The 20,877-nt window shown below is 42.7% G+C and overlaps 1 protein-coding gene across 1 annotated transcript in view; it reads left to right on the plus strand.

Moving 5' to 3' along the window:
* Nucleotides 1-16,936, plus strand: part of Hmg20a (high mobility group 20A) — an 83,793-nt gene extending 66,857 nt beyond the window's left edge. The window contains exons 6-10 of the mRNA XM_057767726.1: nucleotides 873-904; nucleotides 6,333-6,408; nucleotides 7,650-7,865; nucleotides 9,850-9,992; nucleotides 14,580-16,936. Coding sequence (XP_057623709.1) covers nucleotides 873-904; nucleotides 6,333-6,408; nucleotides 7,650-7,865; nucleotides 9,850-9,986 — 461 coding nt within the window. The 3' untranslated portion in view covers nucleotides 9,987-9,992; nucleotides 14,580-16,936. The remainder of the gene's footprint in view (nucleotides 1-872; nucleotides 905-6,332; nucleotides 6,409-7,649; nucleotides 7,866-9,849; nucleotides 9,993-14,579) is intronic.
* Nucleotides 16,937-20,877: the final 3,941 nt, after the last annotated feature.

Below are 20,877 nucleotides of genomic sequence, written 5' to 3' on the forward strand. Positions count from 1 at the left end.
GAGTATTATGATTCTAACTGTTATGGTGGCAAATGTGAAAGATGTGTTTCTGTTGTCTCTCTGTTGTCCTGTATTCACTTAGAGGCCTCACCCTAGAATTTTACCAAAATCACATCATTCTTTTGACACTTTGCTTGGTTTTTTGAATTTAAGATCAACAATCTGGCTGATGCACCAAAACTTCTATTTCCTAGCTGCCTTTCTTGGTCTAGTTTCCAAGTTAGGCGCTTCTCTACCTTTGAACAAGTCTGTCTACGAAACCATGTAACTAACTTGCCCTAACACTTCTGAGCCTTTTCTGTGCTCTTCTTCTCTGCTTCCATGATCCTCTCCATTTAATCATTTATTCATGCATGAATTCAAAGGACGCTCTATTGAGCTTCTTCTGTTTAAGTACCAGATCTGTTGTGGGCCTTGAGGGAGTGATAGTGAATGAGATGGCATCTATGTCTTCACGGGATCTTTTTTTTTTTCTCTGTTGAAATGGTACATCACATCCTCACAAGTCTTGCTCCAGTTCCCCTCTCCAGGAAACACTGCCAAAGGCACACCACCCACACTGGTCTGTCATCCCTTAGCCACAGCATCTTCTCCACACTTGCACATTTAGGTTGCTCAGACCTTTGGCATGTGTTTCCTACCTGCTCTCACACCCTGTTCCCTCAAAGGTAAGAACTATCTGATGTCTCCTTATACCTGCCATTTAACTCTTGTTGACTGACAGTTAATTATGCCATGAATAAAAATATCATATGTTGTGAAAGTCTGCAGATACCAGCAAGTTTTGTGGTTGGCACAGTCATCTACTTGGGTTTTGTTATTGTTTTCTTTTTCAGATTAATGTTTTTTTTTTCATTCTTTCATATTTTTAGATGCAGCCCGACAGGCCACTCACGATCATGAGGTAATTAACCTTCTGTCTGCATACCCATATATACTTATAATAGTATTGGTTTTTGAAATGCTGTTACTTCTTTTTTTTTTTTTCAAAAATGGTACAGACTCTTTTTTCCCATAATTCAGATTGAGTTGCTTTGGCTCAGGGGTTCTTAACATATGGTAGACACTTATGTCATGAATCTGCCTTTGAACTGCAGTTTCCTAACCCCAGTCTGTTCCTGTAGTCTAAGAATTTCATTAGTTTTAAATGCCAAGAAATGGTTGGGATTCAGAATCAGACACAGAAATGGAAGCCAGATAGAGGCTGCAACTTGGCCATAGTTTATCATCAACAAATGCTGTCATCCACTTCAGAAAGGGGTTGCTTAGGAGCTCCAGCATTGGATGAAGTGAGTCTCAGCTAGTCAGTAGCACACAGTGGGCTGGAGCTCAGGCCCTGCACCTCCTTTCCTGTCCTCATCTCACTGGCATGTGCTTATTTGTTGACCTCTTCCCTCTGGTTTCCTTCAGCCTGTATGTGTTTAATACATAAGTTTGTATGTTTGACTATGTTGCTTTTATATGCTTCAGATATAGAGGTAGGTGGTTAAATATACGGATACAAAAATAAAATAAAATCTCTGGTCATTCCATGCTTTAGAATGTCAGGGACTCATCTCTGATCATATTCAAGCACAGCAGTCAGGGTCTTCTCATTTCAAACACCTTCAGAATATTTCCTGCGCACCATCTCCCAGGCATCCTCCTCTGCCTCATGTCTGTGTTCCTATTGTTCTTTCACAGGATTACCCTCAGACATTCTTCTCTCTATCTTCCTGTTTCTGCTTCTCAAAGTTGAAGTCATCAAGCCCTGTTAAGTTCCATTTCCTCCTTAGCTCCTTTTATTTCTTCTCGCTTGCTTCAACCTTCAAAGTTGCTATACTTCTCCCATATAGATTGCCAAGCTGACCTGGTGACTCTCTCAAGCTCTTCTCTTGTTCACATTCTGGATTACATTTTTATCCAATACCATACCACCCAGCATGATGTTCATGGTTTTCTGTAAGAATCCAAAGATAACAGAAAAGTAGTGGGAATTTAAACAACACGGTTTTCAAGCTGGAAGATGGCTCAGTTGATAAAGTACTTACTGTGCAAGCATGAGGGCCTGAGTCAGATCCTCGGCACCCACGTCAAAACCGCTCTAGGTAATGGTAGCCTCCTAGCCTAGCCTAATTGGCGAGTTCTAAGCCAAAGAGTGACTCCATCACAAAAAAACCATAGTGGCTGGCCAGGATGACACCCAAGGTTGGCCTCCGATGTTCACATGTGCTATGGTATTTGGAATATTTCAGCAGATGTATGAGTGAGTTAATAAAAAAAAAGAATGTTTCTTATAAAATACCTAAAACATCATGGATTCTAAATACGTACTTTGTTCTCTTATGAAGAGTGCAGTGGGATTCCAATGGAACAGACTTTTAGTCTTTAGAATACTACCGCCTCAGACATAGTCTCAGCTGCCCCATTTTGCTAGTGAGCGGGATGACTTACCTAGGATAAATGAGTTTATTCAACTTAAGTTAGAGGGGCTGGAGAGATGGCTCAGAAACAAGAAACACTGACTGTTCTTGCAGAGGTCTTGGTTTCAATTACCAGCGCCCACATGGCAGCTCACAACAGTCTGTAACTCCAGTCCCAGGAAAGCCCTTTTCTGGCCTCTGTATACCCATGATTCATGGCCACACATGCAAGCAAAACATACACATACACATAAAAATAAACTAAATTTTAAAAGATAAGAAGTTAAATTAGAGGCAGTAGAGTAGCTTCCTGCATCCCAGTTAGCCACTATTGGCAACACAGTGCATGTTAAAGTATAAATCTGAGATGTCAGTCAGATGCTAGTGAAGACAGATTTACCAGTTTCCATATAGTGAAGAAGCTGATCTTATTTCTAAATTGACTGAGATTCCCTAAGTCATTGATGCCTGGACAGAAGTAGCAGGATCATCTGAGAGCTGACAAATGCTCTCCTGGAAGCCTTTCTGCATAGCAGAAGGCACTGCATCCTGACTCGTGATAATAAGAATGGTCCTCAAGTAAAACGCACTCAAGAGATGCATGGCATACTCTCTGTAGTTCTGGCCCTGAGCCTTGTCCTAAATCACAGGCTGAAATAGATTCCATTCAGAGAGCCCTCTGTTCTTTTTCCTTCCACTCGGTGAGTGTACAAAATGGAAATCCAAAGTGAAGAATATTCTTGTCTTTTCAGATCAAAAACCAGCCCACTGCCAGGCGGTGTTGGCGCACACCTTTAATCCCAGCACTCAGAGAGGCAGAGGCAGGCAGATCTCTGAGTTCAAGGCTAGCCTGGTCTACAGAGGATCAGTTCCAGGACAGTCAGGGCTACACAGAGAAACCCTGTCTTGAAACTTGAAACCCCTTCCCAAAGAAAGAAAGCCCATTAGGTGCAGGAGCCTGTGAGCTTTATTCTCTAGAAAGTATCTTCATCTCATAATTTTGTTTCTCCTTTAATTTATGAAAAATGACAAAGTGACACCCAGCCTGAACAAATTAGACCCTTTCAATGAGGAGGTAATATAATCCTTATGATTTTAATCCCTTGAGCAATCCTCAGAGCATTTAGTATATCCAAGCCCCCAGGAGGGGCCTCTCTGTGCCAAGTAATGGACTCAGTAATGAGGAATGCTGGTGGTTTGTATTACCACTCTTCCTTTAGGTAGAATGTCTCTGTTGCAATGGGAGACTGAACAGTTTCATTTAATTGCTTTAATGTTTCTTATTTTTATACTCTTAAGAATATGTACCAAGGGGCAGCGTATACTGCACCTCACTGCTGCTAGACTCTGCCCTTACATAATGAGTTGAGTTTGGACTGTTCTGGCAAAGAATAGAATAGAATTACCTTTCTGAGGAGAGTAAAGACCTTGAGAAAGTCCCTTTGTGCCATAGTCATGAGAGCTAAGCAACCAACCCCTTAGCATTCTGAATGGCAAATACTCGGGCCCATGGGGAGGTCAATGTGCAACTGAGTGGGAAATTGAACAAGGTAAGAGAACTAAAGTTACAGGGCTCTGTCCTAAGTCACTTGTATATTTAGGATTGGACTTATGGCACTGTGTGTATGTTGGGGTTGTGTGTCATAAGTTTCCTGTCACAACCAGGTAATAAAGTTAAAGCATACAGGAAACCTGCAGTCTATCGACAGCTACTGGGAATGTGGCTAAGATCCCTTTCAGAACCAGTCTTTCTTGCCCATACATTAGTTAAGTCTCATTGAACTCCGCTATGAACTGTCTTGGGAAGAGGTGTGTGTATGTCTAAATGTGGTGCTTTTGATGGTAATCCAGCTGTTTATTTTTAAATTCTTCTAGATAAAGGTGTTTTCTTCCATTAGGAAAACAAAAGAATGTGGTAAAAATTAAGCACTCTGAAATGAAATGTTCCTCAGGTAAACACATAAATTTTCAGGTCTCCATCCAGTTTTTTAGAGGGATCTCACAAGTTTTGTGATTACGCATATGAACCACTAGATCCCCATCTTAAATGCCTGTCTTGATCTCTTCCCATCAGAAGGCAGTTTCTCCAGTCTGTCGCCTTCCTAGGCAAACACCAGTGTGAGACAGGATCCCTGCACTCAGGTTTCCGCACAGCTGAACTGCTTACTGGGCATCAATTCATTCTTTTATTCAAAGATAAAAGTTAGTGATAACAAGTAGAAACAATTTGTTGGAAGGGGAGGGGAAACTTGACATGGTATAAAGCCCCAGCTGGCCTAGAACTCATAGTAATCCACCATAGACACCACACTTGGCAAAAGGATACATGTTATCCCTTAACATTTTTATAGGAATGAATTCTGGGTGTTTTCTTTACTGCTTTCTTATTGAGAGGCTTTGGAATCTTCAGATTTCACAATAGATTCCTCACTTTCTACTCTTCTGTTTATGGTATGCAAGATTTTGAATATAAAACACCGATAGCTTATATTCATTATGCCGTCAACTTCAAATTCATTACAGAAATGTCAGGCAAATATTGGCTTGTTCTTTTGTTGTTGTTGTTGTTGTTTTAATTATTTATTTCCTACTTTATGTACATTGGTGTTTTGTCTGCATGTATGTCTGTGTGAGGATGTCAGCTCTCCTGAACAGGAGTTACAGATAGTTGTGAGCTGCCATGTGGGTGCTGGGAATTGTTGTAATAGGAGCGGCAGGGCTGTGTCCCCGGCACCCAGCCGCCCGCATGGCTAGCTTATGCCCCGAAATAATTACACGGAAACTGTATTCTTTTAATCACTGCCTGGCCCATTAGTTCCAGTCTCTTATTGGCTAGCTCTTACATATTGATCTAACCCATTTCTAATATTCTGTGTAGCACAACGAGTTGGCTTACCAGGGAAGATCTTAACCTGCATCTGTCTGGAGTGGGAGAATCATGGCGACTCCTTGACTCGGCTCCTTTCTCCCAGCATTCTGTCTGTTTGCTCCACCCACCTAAGAGCTGGCCTATAAATGGGCCAAGGCAGTTTCTTTATTAAATGAAAGTAACTCCTCCATCATTTCCCCCCTTTTTTTTGTTTAAACAAAAAAGAAAGGCTTTAATTTTAACGTAGTAAAATTACCCTCCATCAGGGAATTGAACCTGGGTCCTCTGGAAGAGTAGCCAATGCTCTTAACTGCTGATCCTTCTCTCCAGCCCCTTGGCTCTGTTCTTAAAGCTCATGGTTGGAAGTAGTTTACAGTAGTTTATGATACTTTTGCTGTTAATGGTTGATAGGTGGATTAATTGGAGCTTTCTTTCTCTTTTCTGTCTCACATAACCCTTAGATTTCTAATATGTAGAGCCTGGTTATTTCTGAATTCTTGGGTTTGTTTGTTTTTCCTCTGTCTGAAGAAAAGTCTACAGGAGCCCCAAAGATAAACTACTCCTTCATAAATAGATAGAAGTACCAACAGAATGCCATTATTATTGTTCATTGCTGGCACATCTCTGCTTAGAATTCCTATTCTCCACTCTGCAAATTTTCATTGCGTACTCCCATCTCAGATGGTGCTTAAATGCATAACCAATAAGAACAACTAAAATACCCTTTTTCAATTCTTGATCCAGCCACATTCACAATTCTCTACTGTAGACTATTTAAACACAGTACTAAGAAAGGGCTTCTGTTGTCTTCATTAGTGAAATGCATCTGGGTTTGTTTTAGTCTTTCACTGTCTAGCAGTCATATACCTAGAGTTCTGATACTAACTGCTCCAGCTCTGTGAAGTTCCATTCTTATGAATGATTATATTCCCTCCAGGCTCTCCTGGTCTGATTCCTGCTCACCAGCTATTTCTCTAAGGAAGGAAAACATGATCCTTGTGCCTTGGACACTATTATTTAATTTAACTTCTAAGAACTAACTTTTGTACCTTGATTCATAGAAAGAAACAGAGGTAAAGGAGCGCTCTGTTTTTGACATCCCTATATTTACAGAAGAATTCCTGAACCACAGCAAAGGTAATTACTTCAGTGGGGTGTGTGTGTGTGTTCCTTGAGTCTTTGACAGGGGATTTAGTCTCAGGAGTTCATTGCTCAAAAGCAAGGCTGATAGCCCTCCTTAGGACTAGAAAGGACTCTGCAGCAAACAATGTCTGTTACTTCACTCTGTGACCAGTGAGCAAAAGCGAGGCCAATGCAGCCAAAGTTTCTTTGGTTACTGGATCAAAAGAAATAAATATAAATCACTAGTGCAGTGTTTTTAGATAGGTAGCCTAGAACCCTCTATATAAATGAAAGTTTGCATGGGAGTCCAGATTACACAATAAGAAATTGCATAATTGGGAGCTGGAGAGATGGTTTAGTGGTTAAGAGCACTGGCTGTTCTTCCAGAGGATCCAGGTTCCATTGCCAGCACCCACATGGCAATTTGGTTTTGATTTTGGTTTGTTTTGTTTTTTGATTTTGGTTTTTGTGGGGTTTGGGATTTGTTTTTTGTTGTTAGTATTGTTGTTGTTTGTTTTGTGGTGGTTGTTTTGGTTTTGGTTTTTGGCTTTTCAAGTTAGGGTTTCTCTGTGTAGTCCTGGCCATCCTGGAACTCACTCTGTAGACCAGGCTGGCCTCAAACTCAAAGATCCACCTGCCTCTGCCTCCAAAGTGCTGGGATTAAAGGCATGTGCCACCATCACCTGACTTTTTTGGTTTTTTTATTTTGTTTTGTTTTTGGCAATTTGTAATTCCAGTTCCAAGGGATCTAATGCACTTATTTTAGCCTCTGTGGGCACCAAGCATTCATGGTACATAGATGTACGTACAGGCAAAATACCCATACACATAAAATAAAAATAAATAAAATATTTTTTAAAAGAAAGAAAGAAGAAAAGAAATGGCAAAGCTGCTCTCATTGCCAGAAAGATGGGCATCCGCTGTGCTTAGCCAGTTGTCCTGGACACCCTGAGAGCCATGCTTCAGGCTTCTCCGTGCAGTTTTATAAAGCAAAATCTAACAAAATGCTGGGAATTGCCGCTGTTTGTTGCAATCTTGTGTATAGAATGTGTTGCTTTAAGAATTGAAATAGCTCTGGGGAGCCAGGCGTTTCATTGCTGAAATTGCTATCTGGAATGTCATTAAGAGAATTGGGAGATGAGGAGGGAGCTAATGAGAGACAGCTAAGCAGAACTTCCTTAGGAGGGTTACTGGGACTCCTCAGAGGCGCCTTCTCTTACCACATGTGTTCTGGGGGCGGGGGCTTGTGTCCTCAGCTCGTGAGGCAGAGCTCCGCCAGCTTCGTAAATCCAACATGGAGTTTGAAGAAAGGAATGCAGCCCTACAAAAGCATGTGGAGAGCATGCGCACAGCAGTAGAGAAGCTGGAGGTGGATGTGATTCAGGAGCGGAGCCGGAACACTGTCCTTCAGCAGCACCTGGAGACCCTGCGACAGATGTTGACCAGCAGCTTTGCCAGCATGCCCTTGCCTGGTAATGTCATCCTCTCCATACACTTTCAGTGGTAGGGAGAGTGGGTCGGGGTGGGGATGGGGTATTGTTTATGTTATTGTGCTGTTAATGTGGAGAAACTGAAATGTCTCTCAAGAGATAAAGAGGGGACATGTCCCATCAAGACATTCTCCTCCCCTGCCACACACACACACACACACACACACACACGGTTTCTCTGTGTAACAGCCCTAGCTGTTCTGGAACTCACTCTGTAGACCAGGCTGACCTTGAACTCAGAGAGAGATCTGCCTGCCTCTGCCTCCCAAGCATCAATGGGAGCTAGGCAGGGCATAATGATCCACACCTTTAATCCTAACACTTGGGAGGCAGAGGCAGGAGGATCTCTATGAGTTCGACACCAGCCTGGTCTAACCTAGTGAGTTCCAGAATACCTAGGGCTACAAAGTGAAACCATCTCGCAAAAAAAAAAAAAAAAAAAAAAAATTCAATGAGACATAGAATATCCATATTTATTAAAATAATCCAGACTGATCATCTAGATTTTTGTCCACTTCTGTTTTAATGTATTCTTTACTATTAAACCTATTCATAACCATTGGGTGATCAAGTTTTAAATCCTGAGAAGAACATTTTCTTCTACGTATGTTTGTCTTGAATTTAGTGGTGTTTTAGTAGAAAGGAAAACAACACTAGAATTTCTTACCTTTGTTCTCATTTTAATTATGATCATGGGAAAAATCTGGCAGTCTCAAATCTTTTGTTATACAACTCCTAGTAGAAGTAGACACTGTATTATATTGCCCATCTGTCTAGATCATCAGTTCTAAACCTTTTTAACGCGCAACCCTTTAATACTGCTCCTCATGTTGTGGGGACCCCAACCATAAGATTATTTTCAGTGAATGCTGCTTCATAACTGTAATTTTGCACTGTTACAAATCAGATTATCTGTTTTCCGATGGTCTTAGGTGACCACTTGTGAAAGGATCATTCAACCCCCAAAGAATTGAAGCCCACAGGTGAAAACCACTGGTTTAGAGTATGCATTAATTATTTGTTGTTGCTATGATAAAACATCATGACCAAAAGAGACTTACCGAAGCAATAGTTTATTTGAGCTTATGGTTCCAGGGAGTAAGAGTCCATCATGGTGGGGAAGTGTGGTAGCAGGTGACAGGCATAGTGGCTAGAGCAGGAAGATTAGAGATCACTTCAGTTGAAATTCAGAAAGCCCTCTCCCTATAACATCTTCCTCTAGCTAGCCTCCACCTGGCTCCCTACCCTCCTGAAACACTGCCATCAACCAGGGACCAAGTATTGAAATACATAAACCTGCCAGGCGGTAATGGCACACGCCTTTAATACCAGCCCTCAGGAGGTAGAGGCAGGCAGACTTCAGTAAGTTCGAAGCTAGCTAGTCCAGGACAACCAGGACTGTTACACAGAGAAACTCTGTCTTGGAGGAAAAAAATAGAAACGATGCATATAAAGCAATACGCCTGTTCTACGCGCTACACACTATGGTATGGTTCGCGAGCCGGACAAGGGGCTGGAGACTGACAAACACAGAGAGAGACATGGGTAATCCTTAAAACAAGAATGCCCCCTTTATTGTGTTCAGGGGCAGCTTATATAGTGCTCTGACCACGCCCCAGTTCTCGGGATCTTTCAGCTGCAGGCCATCAGAAACCATTTCCCTGCCATCAGGAAAACAAGTTGTTTACACCGGCACAGGAAATTCAGGGTCTGGGGGTCCACAGTCCCCAACAAATGCATAAGCCTGTAGAGGACATTGCTTATCCAGACTACCACAAAATACGAAGATTAGTTCCCGACCTTTGAAGTCTGAAAGTCTCTCCTGTGCAATTAAAATCTGTCTGTTTGGCAAACCATGTTAGTGTCATGATTTTTTTTTTTTAACATGGATTCATTAAATATGTAGCTGGCGTAACTGACCTGCATGAGGAAAGTTTTCTTACTGTGTCTTCTTATCTCACTTCAGGAAGTGGAGAAATGCCAACAGTGGACACCATTGACTCATATATGAACAGACTGCACAGCATAATTTTAGCTAATCCCCAAGACAATGAAAACTTCATAGCTACAGTCCGAGAGGTTGTGAACAGGCTTGATCGTTAAATGCTGGTGAGTGCACACTGATAGGATGTTTGCATGCCTGCCCATCTTCAAAAGTGGGGTGTCCTCAGACCATCAAGATTGCTAGTCTGGAACTGCACTAAGTGAGGTGGAGACTTGACTTAGGTCCCTGCTGTGTAATCGCTAGACATCTTTCTCAGTAATATAAAAACAGACTTGCTGGTTTCTCTTACATGTGTCAGTCCTGTTTAATGGAAGCAACATGATTTTGTTGTTAGAACTCAGTTCTAGCTTTGCCCCTTACTGGTTTCCTAAGGAGTCTGAGAACGTTTAATGTAAATTACTCAAAAAAGTTCTCGGAACAAAATTAATAGCATTCACCTGAGTCTGGCTTTTTCCTGATGAGTATTAGTGCAATTTATTAGTTAATGGGAATGTGTATATTTAATTCTACCTAAGAAATGTTCTTATTCACCACTCAATAGCAGTATGACTGTTGTATGTTAACTGTTGGTATAAACTAAACTTCAGTGAAGCAATTCATGTCTTGATTTTTGAAAAGTTTAAAAAAAGAAAGCCAGGCCTGGAGGGATGGCTCAGCCATTAAAGGCTAGGCTCACAACCAGAAATATAAGAGTTCAGTTCCCAGCACCCACGGCTGTCCCTCCAAGTACCAAAAAAGAAAGAAAGGAAGGAAGCAAGCAAGCCAAACACAGTAGCACACCCCTGCAATCGCAGCTCTTGTGAGGCTGAAGCAGGAGGATTGTGAGTTCAAGACCATCATGGCCTAGCACTTGTAAGACTGTCTGAAAAAGCAAACAAAAGGGTATGGAGAAGAAACTCAGTCAATAAGTGTTGGCAGCGTAAGTATGAGGACCTGAGTTTTCATCCCAGAACCCACATAAAAAAGCCAGGTGTGGTGATGTACCTTTAATCCTCGAACTGAAGAGGAAGAGACAGTGGACTCCTGTAGCTTGCTGGCCAGTCAGCTTAGCCTAATTGGTGATTCCAGACCAATGAAAGACCTGTCTCAAAAAAGGAAGATAGATGATTCTTGAGAAATGACAGCCTTAGATGTCCTCTAGTCTGCATGTGCAGCCCCACAGACACCCACGTACTCTCATATGCACACAATAAAACAAACAAGCTAGGCTTGTAATCCCAGCACTTAGGAGGTAAAGGTAGGAGAGTCGCCAGGGGTTCAAGGTCAACCTGGCCTCCATAGTGAGCTCCAAAGCTAACAAACCAAAACCCCACCTTTTTTTTTTTTAAGATTTATTTATTATGTATACAACATTCCTTCCATGTATGCTTGCATGACAGAAGAGGGCATCAAATCTCATTATAGATGGCTGTGAGCCACCATGTGGTTGCTGGGAATTGAACTCAGGACCTCTGGAAGAGCAGTCAGTGTTCTTAAGCTCTGAGCTATCTCTCCAGACCCCCGCCCCCAAGACCCCATCTTTAAAACAAAATTTAAAAGGAGGCTAAGCATGGTAGTTCATGCCTTTAATACCAGCAGAGACAGGAGGATCTCTGAGTTCAAGGACAGCCGGCACCACAGAGAAAGAACCTGTCTCAAAAAAAAAAAAGAAAAGAAAAAAAAAAAAAGGAAAGGAAGGAAAGGGGGCCTAGAGAGCTGACTCAGCAGTTAAGAATACTGGCTGCTCTTCCAAAGGACACAAGTTCAGTTCCCATCACCTCACACAGCCGTTCACAACTGCCTATAACTTCAGCTTCAAGGGATCTGATGTCCTCCTCTGGCCTCTGTGGACACCTGCACACACACCCAAGTGAAAAGTCAACAGATGAGTAGCAGCAAGTGTTCCATCCTGCTGAAGGAAGGGACAGGAAGTACATTTCCAAAAGAGAACTGCCCATGGAGACTTTTAATGGCCACTCATCAGATATCATTTCTTTCTAAGACAGAGTCTCAATGGTAGCTCTTACTGATCTGGACCTTGCAATGTTAACCAGACTGGCCTCAAATTCATAGAGCTACTTCTACCTCTGCTTCCCAAATGCTGGGATTAAAGGTGTCTTGTGTGGCCACATCTGGCCAGATAACATTTCTTAAATGAAAATGGGCTTTGTTTACTTCAATTTGTAAAGGTAGGATGCTCTTGTAATGTGGCATTTTCAAAATATGCAGCCCTGTGGTCTGTTGATTAAATTGTTTCTTATTCACTGACTATAATCCAGGTGGAAATTTTAGGGTTGAACCACATCGTGATATAGCCATATATTAAAACACAGGAGTGTAGCAAAATGCTCCTAAGGAATGGCATGGTTTGCATCTCCTCCGGGCACGGAGCACCCTCATCTGCATAACCTGGACTCTTCCTTGGTTTAGAGTTGAGCAAAACATGGGATACATCAGGCCCATATTTCTTCATCTAAAGAGGTAGCATTTGCTAGCAGAAACAAAGACAATAGTCTTTATCCATCTTGTTTGAGTCTTTGGATGGTGACCATACAAGACAATTCATTATACTTTAACTTTGGTCATCCTTAGAGGAGAACAAGATTATCGTCCTTCTAGCGAGCTGCCAGATGGAGTGGACTTACTTCTAAGAGATGACTGGCCTCCCAATAGGATAAAGAAGTGGCATCGCTGCTGCCGCTTATGAAGGGAACAGCTTGTAAATCTAGACCTGGGATTCTCAGGAGCTCGTCTTCCTTCTCACACAGTGTTTTCAATTAGCACTCTTGTAGGCTTAAAAAGAGAGAGCTGGGAGACTCGGCAGGACAATTGCGAAAGAAATCAGTAATTGATAACATGGAGTCTCCTCACCTAAGGAGAGGGCAATGAATTCGAGTATGAAGCCAAAAGTGGCTTTTCACTTTGAGCATATGCCAGTACGTCTTTCCTAAAGCTGTATACCATAAGGCTATAAGCTGTAGTGCTCCTCTCGGAAGAGTCTTTCGAAAACCTAGGCCATTACCAGTCTCCTTGATTTTAACCGAAAGTATTTTGTCCTTGAAAAAAAAAAAAGCCTGAAAATGTGAACTGTTCTGTTACTACAGATTCTTACAATTTCCCATGCACACATAACCAAGCCATCAAAAGAAACAATTAAAAAGACTGTGATTAATACTAGCTTGATCTCATTATACAGATATGTATGGACAGACAGCTAGCCTCATGTCCCCAGCACTCATGGTATAATTAATTACTCTGGAATGAACTTGGCAAAGGCTTCATTCCCTGTCAGGAGCCAGTGAATAAAGTGAAGCTAGTAGCCACAGTTTACAAGTTTTAGAGAACATATCAGAGCTGGAAAGACCTTTAGAAATCCAACATGGGGTGTGGGTGTAATGTATAGTGCACTCTTTCAAGTGTACACGTGTGAAAAGCGACCAGTCTCTGGAATCATCCTCTGTCACCCTCAGTGAATCTAGAGCTCACCCGTTTGGCTAGATTAGCAGGCCAATGAGCTCTGGCAGTCTACTTGCTTCTGGCTCATCGGCACTGGGATTATAGATGTGAACCACCACACCCAGCTTTTTTTGTGTTCCTGGGAATTCAAATTCCAGTCCTCATGCCTGGGTACACTGGGCTATTTCCCCAGCTCACCCAGTGTTCTGTTATGCAGACACTGAATCCCAAAGAGGTGAGATGTAGTGTCTGAAGATACTTGAGTAAGTGATGCCAGTCTAAACTGTCATCCAGAGGCTTCTGAAGCATAGCTCTTAGGTAGGGCTAAGGTACTCCAAACATAGAACAAAGCATTAATGCAAATACAGGGATTTGATGCTAGTGACTTTTGGCTAGCCATTTAAAATTTATTTTTATAGATATACAATAGAAGAATTACCCTAGCTGTCACCTCTCTGTCGCTAACTAGCCCTAAAAACAAAAATGGAACCAGGAGGCTATTTCTGTTGAGAGTTGGTCACTTTTATGACTGTTAACAATCCATGTATTGCCCAGTATTATTGAACCACATAACTCGACTGTTTGAAGATAGAAGATATTCTTTTTTATGTATTGTATTTTCATTACATTTTGTGTGTGTGTGTGTGTGTGTGTGTGTGTGTGTGTGTGTGTGTGTGTGTGTGTATGTGTCTATGCATGTGAACATGTACATGCTACGCTGTGGGTATGGAGATCAGAAAACAACTTACAGGAGCTGGTTCTCTTCTTCCCCTATGTGGGTCCCAGAGATTGAACTCGGGGCACTGGGCTTGGCAGCCTTACCCACTGAGCCATCTTGCCAGCCCAATGACTGTGTTTTAAATCAGTAAAAAAATGTGCTGATAAAACACACATGGACACATTTCCTGTACAGGCAGATAGCCTTAGCTTTATGCTTAAAGAAAACTGCTTTTAATTGGCCTTACTTTCTCTGCACTGAAGTAGGTTGCTAATTTCCCTCACAGATTTGTCTGATTGTTGCATTTTGATGACAGCCTCTGACTCCCTTGGATCCAGGACTAGAGCAGGGCCATATTTCTCATTGAAATGTTGTCTGAAACATCTCACTGATGCCTGTGTGCAGCCTTGCGAGATCTTTATTTCATATTTTCCCCTGTTATAATCCTCTCAAAAGTCAAACAAAGCATTTTTAAATCTGTAATCCTAACTCTGTCAGATCAGCAGTTACCTTTTTGGTATTTTTTCCTTTTCTGCAGATCTTAGTGCTCCAAGATGTAATGATTCCACTTGTGCAAAATGAGAAGCCATCCATGAACATTTGAACTCAGAGGACTACAGGTCCCTCCGTATGAAAGAATTGTTAGTAAGTGAAATGCCTTCACCCCAGGAAGCTGTATAAGGGAGCAGCAAATTGGATGTGTGAACTGTAGAAGGCCCTGTGTGAAGCTTTGAAAGTGTACAGCCCCTCACCGACTTCCAAGACTTCTTAGATTCCTCTTATTTCCATTTCTGCTGAAGTGGATCTGCATACATTCCTCTGACAATGGTGACCCTGAGACTGACATCTTCCTTCCCTCTGCAGCAGAAAGGAAGATTCATTGTTACAATTCCACTCCAGTTTTCTTACCTAGATGTCAACGTTTCTAAATGCCTCTGGGGCTTCCCTTTCACTCCCACCAAGTTAGACATTTCCATTTTCTGACCTCTGGGCTTTGTTGCTCGGTGGGGCTCTGAAGGAGAATTCTCATTGGATGGGCCCAATCTTCTCCCATCACTGCCCCGCTGTGACTCCAAAGATGGGAGCTTCTTGTTGAGGGTACCCTGTGGAGTGAGGCTGTGTTTCACACCCCACATGGTGCTCAGTGGGTGCCAGCCCTCAGCAGGCTCTGTGATTGCTGCCCTGAAGGACAATGCTCTCTCCTTCCTTCCTGGTCCTGCCTGCTGTTCTCTGAGCATTGCTCGTGCTCTGACATGGAGTCCCCGCCACAGCAAGGCTCTTCAGTCCCCATCTGTTGGCAGTGTCTTTTGGAGCACTTTTGCTGAAGAAAAAAAGGTCATCGGTAAAGAGGGAGGACGGGAAAGTAGTACACGTTTGGTGTTGGAAAGCAGCCCAACGTCTAACTAAGTGGAAAGTGCACAGCTCTGCCTTCAGTGTACAGATCTGTGCATTAAGGTGATGGGGACTTCTGTGGAAGTAGTCTCTTGAGCTGACAAAAGGGCACAGTGGAATCCTCTTGTGTTTTGTCTTCCTTCTGTAGCCACTAACTGCCGAATCCGTGGAATCTGGAAAAGACAGGCTTCCTTCCTTCGCTCTCCTTATTAAGGGATTTTTGTTTAACTGTAAAACAAACAGGTTCTTTTTCTCTCCTCAGGGTTGGTTTTGGATTTGGGGTTTTGGGGGTTTGGTTTGGGGTTGGGTTGGGTTTTTCTTTTATGCTCCAGAGCACAAGGCTAAAAGTGGCAGCTGAGATCTTTGGAACCAAAGCAGAGCATGCTGAGCCCAATATCTAAGCACTAGGCCACCAAAGGTAGGGGGATGAAATGTGGTCCCTCACAGTATGCCCATAAGCCAGGGCACAGTCCAGAGCCTCCGTCCTGTGACTGCACCATACTGTCTTCTCAGCACTGTGTTCTCTTCTGTGTGCTTTATTAGTCCAAAGGGAACAGCAATCGTAACAATAGAGAGTAATGTGAACACACCAAACTTCGTGCACTGAAGCCCACACATAGCAGTCCTTTAGAAAAAGACTCCATTACTGCTGTACAGCCCACCAGCTCTGCTGCCTGGGTACTGTTCTGGTTCCCTGCCCTCATCTCCTGTTTTTGCCATTTAGATTGCTTGCCTGCTGAACCCATGTAGAACTCACTGCCTGTAGCAGAAGGACACCCAAGCTGGTTCTGGAAGTTTGTGTCTGCCAGATGCTTCCTGTCCTTTCTTCCTTCCTCCTCATATTGCTGTTTCTCTTTGTGTGCAGTTCTGTACCGCTCCCATAGCACTGATTTTGTGGCCAGATAAGACTGTGACTTGGTCCAAAGATCATCATCCCCCTCTTTCTAGATGTGATACCTCATCTTGTCTAGTTACGTTTGCATAACCAGAATTCAAGAGGATAACGAAAGAATCTACTAGAATCCTACAGTATGTCAAAGCAGTAGCTTGCTTTCAAATACTGCTTCTCCCAGTAGTTTGCCCTCTGCCTGGAGGGTGACTGGGATTCAGTCATGTTCTGTAGAGCTGTCTGTGCCACCTCCTCTCACCCCATGCTCATCACCGAGAGGTGAGAAGGGTTCAGGCTGGCACAAGGATTTATTTTCCAATAGGTTCGTAGGTTGATTCTGCACCTACATGTTCTCCTCTAGAAATAAGCGGTTACCTATTCAGTGTTACACATTTCCTTCTTGCTTTTTATTAAAACACAGGATCAGCTGGGGAAGGGATGAGGGGTTTTATTTCTGACAGGTTTTAGAAAAAAAAAATGTTGTGTACATGTGTTTGGAACTGTTGAATTGCCAGGTTTCTGTGCAAGTGTTTTGTAATTAAACTTTTAGATTTTCTTTAAGAAATTGATATGCTTGCTTGACATTTGTCTCATTAAAACTTTTTTATGTTGAATCCATGTGACCAGTTTTGCTTAGATCATAACAAAAAAGTTCTACTTCTGCTTTTTCCTCTGAAAGACTTGGTCGACTCTCCATTGATCAAGTCTGCAAGGCTTTTGGAGTCACACGTTCATTTTACTAATGGCTCATTCAAAACGTCTTCACCTATTTGACAGTGCCACTCTTTCGGTGTGCATCGGAACAATACAGTGAGTTCTGATTAATTTTATATGGCAGTAGTATTCTGGAGCCAACTTGAAGGATGTTTTTAAGTCAGTGACTCTGAAGTCCCTTGTTAGTTGATCTTTTGACTGAAGAAATGTTGTGCCTAAATTCCTGCTTTTTAAAAATAACCACACTTACCAATCAAAATATTTTTAAAGGGGATTGTCAATTTCTACCATGCTTTTGAAATCTTCAGGATAAGGCAGCCCAGTCCCCTCCTTGGGAGCCAGGTGTGTGGCACTGGGCAATTCTTGCATTGTGTCACTTCAGACTTCCTCTTGTGGCATCACAAGTGCCGTGGCTGTCTTACAGTGTTGTTAGAAGGCGAGAATTAGGTAAGAGAAATCACCACCATACTTTGAAAAGTGCCAGGAATCATCACAGCATCTGAGTTAAGACTGGGTTTGATTAGATTTAACAGAACCCAAGTCAACAGTGGCTTAAGTCAGAAGTGTGTCTCTCTCGTAAAACGGTATGCCAAAAGAAGCCAGGCCAAGACTGACACAGAGGTTCCTGTCTGCTACAACATAGTGTATCTCTCAAGGTCACCTTGTATTCCAGCATAGCTACTTGGCCAGCAGCCATCCCTTTGAAATTCCTGGCAGCATGAAGTGAAGAGAGAGAAGCAAGACAAACCAGCAAGCCTGGTTTCCCCGTCTCCCTGGAAATCACACTCAACACCTCCAACCACATCACTATAGCTGGCTATTAAAGACCCCTAGAAACATCATCACTATGTGGATATTACTGCCCAATAACAGGAGTTTTAGTAAGGAAGAGGAAGAAGGGAACAGAGTAGGCAGCAGAAATCCATATGTTAAAGATGACACATTGTCTCCCCTTTGCTTCTTCGCCCTTAGAAAATAACCACATACTCTTAGAACTCAAACAGCTGGGAAACAGACCGATCTCACTGTGAATTGGCATTTCCTGTTCACACCTTAGCTTCTCTCCCAGCTTCAGCAGCTGGTGGACAGGCCTGGAAAAAGTCAAGAGAAACAGGTGGTAATGCTTGCCCAGGATGAACACTTCTCTAACCGCTCTGCACCAGGATGGTCGCGCCCTGAGGGTGGGGATGACGAAATAGTGCTTGGTGGAAAAGCTATAACTACTTCCTGCTCTCTGAAATAATTTCCTGCCTCCCGACCAGGAGTCCAAGTTAGGGCCTTTCTCTCTGAGTTGTTTGTTTTCCTCTTTCACGAAACTTGCGCTCGGACATAAACTTTAAACGGCCTCCCATGCCAGCTCATGAAAGAGGGTTGGAGGGAGAGTCAGAAGGAGCAGATGAACATGAATTAGAAACGTCTTCTGGGAACGCGTCTGTGGAGAGACTCTGGCCAGAAACAGGAATGGAAGTTCTCAAGAGGAGCCTGAGGACATAGGAATGGCATTGGGAAATTAAGAGCAGTCAGTGCAAATTTCTGGAGAGAATATCTGTACTGCTGGATTGGTGGGAAGCTGTGAAACTGATGAGCATTCTACATGTGACCCGAATTCACAAGCGCATCTTTCCACTGCACTTTAGGTTATTGTGTAGTGCTACAACAGTATTCATAAGGTGTGTTTCTGTGTTAAGATGGCTCAGTGGGTAAAAGCGCTCATTGGCTACTCTTCCAGAAGGATTAGATTCCCAGCACCTACACAGTGGCTTACATCTGTCTGTAGCTCCAGTTCCAGGTGACCTGACATCTGGCTTCCTCAGCACAACGCATGCACGCAGATATACTTGCAGGCAAAATACATGTTCACGTATGAAAATTACATACATACATGTATGTCTGATGAAGACCAATAGAAAGGACAAACGTACTTAAATAGTTCTGATGTAGGGCAGCTCTAATTAAGAATTTCAAATGAAGTAACTGTGAGAGACAGTGTGTGTGTGTGTGTGTGTGTGTGTGTGTGTGTGTGTGTGTGTGGAGAGACCATAGATCAATAGAAAACAATGACTTAAATACGAAGTGTGTCTCATTAAAAGAGAGAGAGAGATGCCAAAAGAAGCAGGGCATAGAAGCCCTGTCTAAATCACAACTTACTGTCTCTCTCAAGGTCATGCAGGGTTCCAACATAGCAACTTGGCCAGCATGCTCTGTATCTACCTGTCTTTCCCCTCTCCTCAAAGCTAAGGTTGCAGACATGCCCATTACACCAGGGTTTTTACATGATGCTAGGACTCAGAGCTCAGGTCTTCATGCAGGTATTTTACCAACTGAAACATCTCCCCAGCCCTGAGATAACTTTTTCCCTTTAAATTTTTTGACAATGTAGAGAGATCCGTGGTTAAAAGCACTAGCTGCCCTTCTTGAAGACCCCAGTTCAGTTTACAGCACCCACATGGTGGCTTATAGCACCTATAAGTCCAGCCCCAGGGGATCTGACACCTTCTGGTCTTGAACAACAGCCATGCAGCTGATGCAGAGACATACATGTAGAGAAAACCATCTGTATACATGAAATTGGTTTTCTTTAACTTCTTTGGCAATTTTATATAAATCTAGAATACAATTTGGTCATTTTCAGCCCTGATCTCTCTCGTCCCCTCCCACTCCTCCTAAACCTCTCCTTCCCAACATGTCCCCTCTCAGGCACGCTAGACAAACCTTTACTGCTGAGCTACGCTCTCAGCCTTATGTAGTCTGTTTATTTTGTTTGCTTGTTTCTGGAATGATCTACAAGTTCCTGTGTCACCCTTGCACAGGGTCCCTGCTCTCACTGTACTGTTCCCGTTTAGTGTATGTGCTGCTGACCTGAGAACTGTGGGGTTTTTATGTGAGTTAAACTGGTTATCCATGGACAACATTTATAGTAGTGCCCGTCATAAAGTACAGGGCACTCAGGCAAGAGAAACAACAGCTAGACACACTGGGTAAGCCAACTAAGTAGTCTGTTCTACTTTTCATGAGTTTCGTCATTTAATTCCTACCAGAACTTTATATTATATTCATTTTATAGTTAAGTAAATGAAGATGGGGAATGGGATAATAGGTAATTTGCATAGTTATGCAACTAGAAACAAGGTTTTTGTTTTGGTTTTTTTGTTTTGAGACAGGATCTCACTAGATGGCTTTGAATTTACAGAGATCTGCTGATTCCTGCTTCCTAAATGCTAGGATTAGAGGCCTGTGGCACCATACCAGCCCCAAGTGTGGTCTTGTGTTTTGTTTTGTGGCAAGTTATTTTCTGTATAGCCCTGGATGTTCTGGGACTCGCTCTGTAGACCAGGCTGGCCTCATACTTAAATATTCACCTGCCTCTGCCTCCAGAGTGCTGGGATTAAAGATGTGCACCACCAACATCCAACATTCTAACTGTGAGGTTTTTTCAATGATTTAAATAGTTTTTTATACATATTTAATCTAACTCCACATTCTACCATAACCACACTGTTATTGAGATTTTTTTTAATGTTTTTGTTTTGGGGTCAGTTTGTTTGTTTTGAGTTAGAGTTTCATATAGCCCAGGCCTACCTAGAATTCACTAGGTAGCAAGAATGGTCTTGAGCTGGTGAGAGCTGGGATTATAGATGTGTTCCACCATGCTGGGCTGTTCCAGAGATACTTAATGAGACCAGTATGAATTCAGGGCAACATCAGAGCCTGGTGGGTCTGAGAACTGGACACGATATTGAATGTTTATGTCACCAGCTGTTCCAGGTCCCAGACCCCTGGGGTTTATCTGCCACTGGGAGGAGAGATCTGTAAAGTACTCACACGCTCACCCCCACCCCCA

The sequence above is a fragment of the Chionomys nivalis genome, chromosome 4, assembly GCF_950005125.1.
Source record: "Chionomys nivalis chromosome 4, mChiNiv1.1, whole genome shotgun sequence".
Lineage (NCBI taxonomy): Eukaryota > Metazoa > Chordata > Mammalia > Rodentia > Cricetidae > Chionomys > Chionomys nivalis.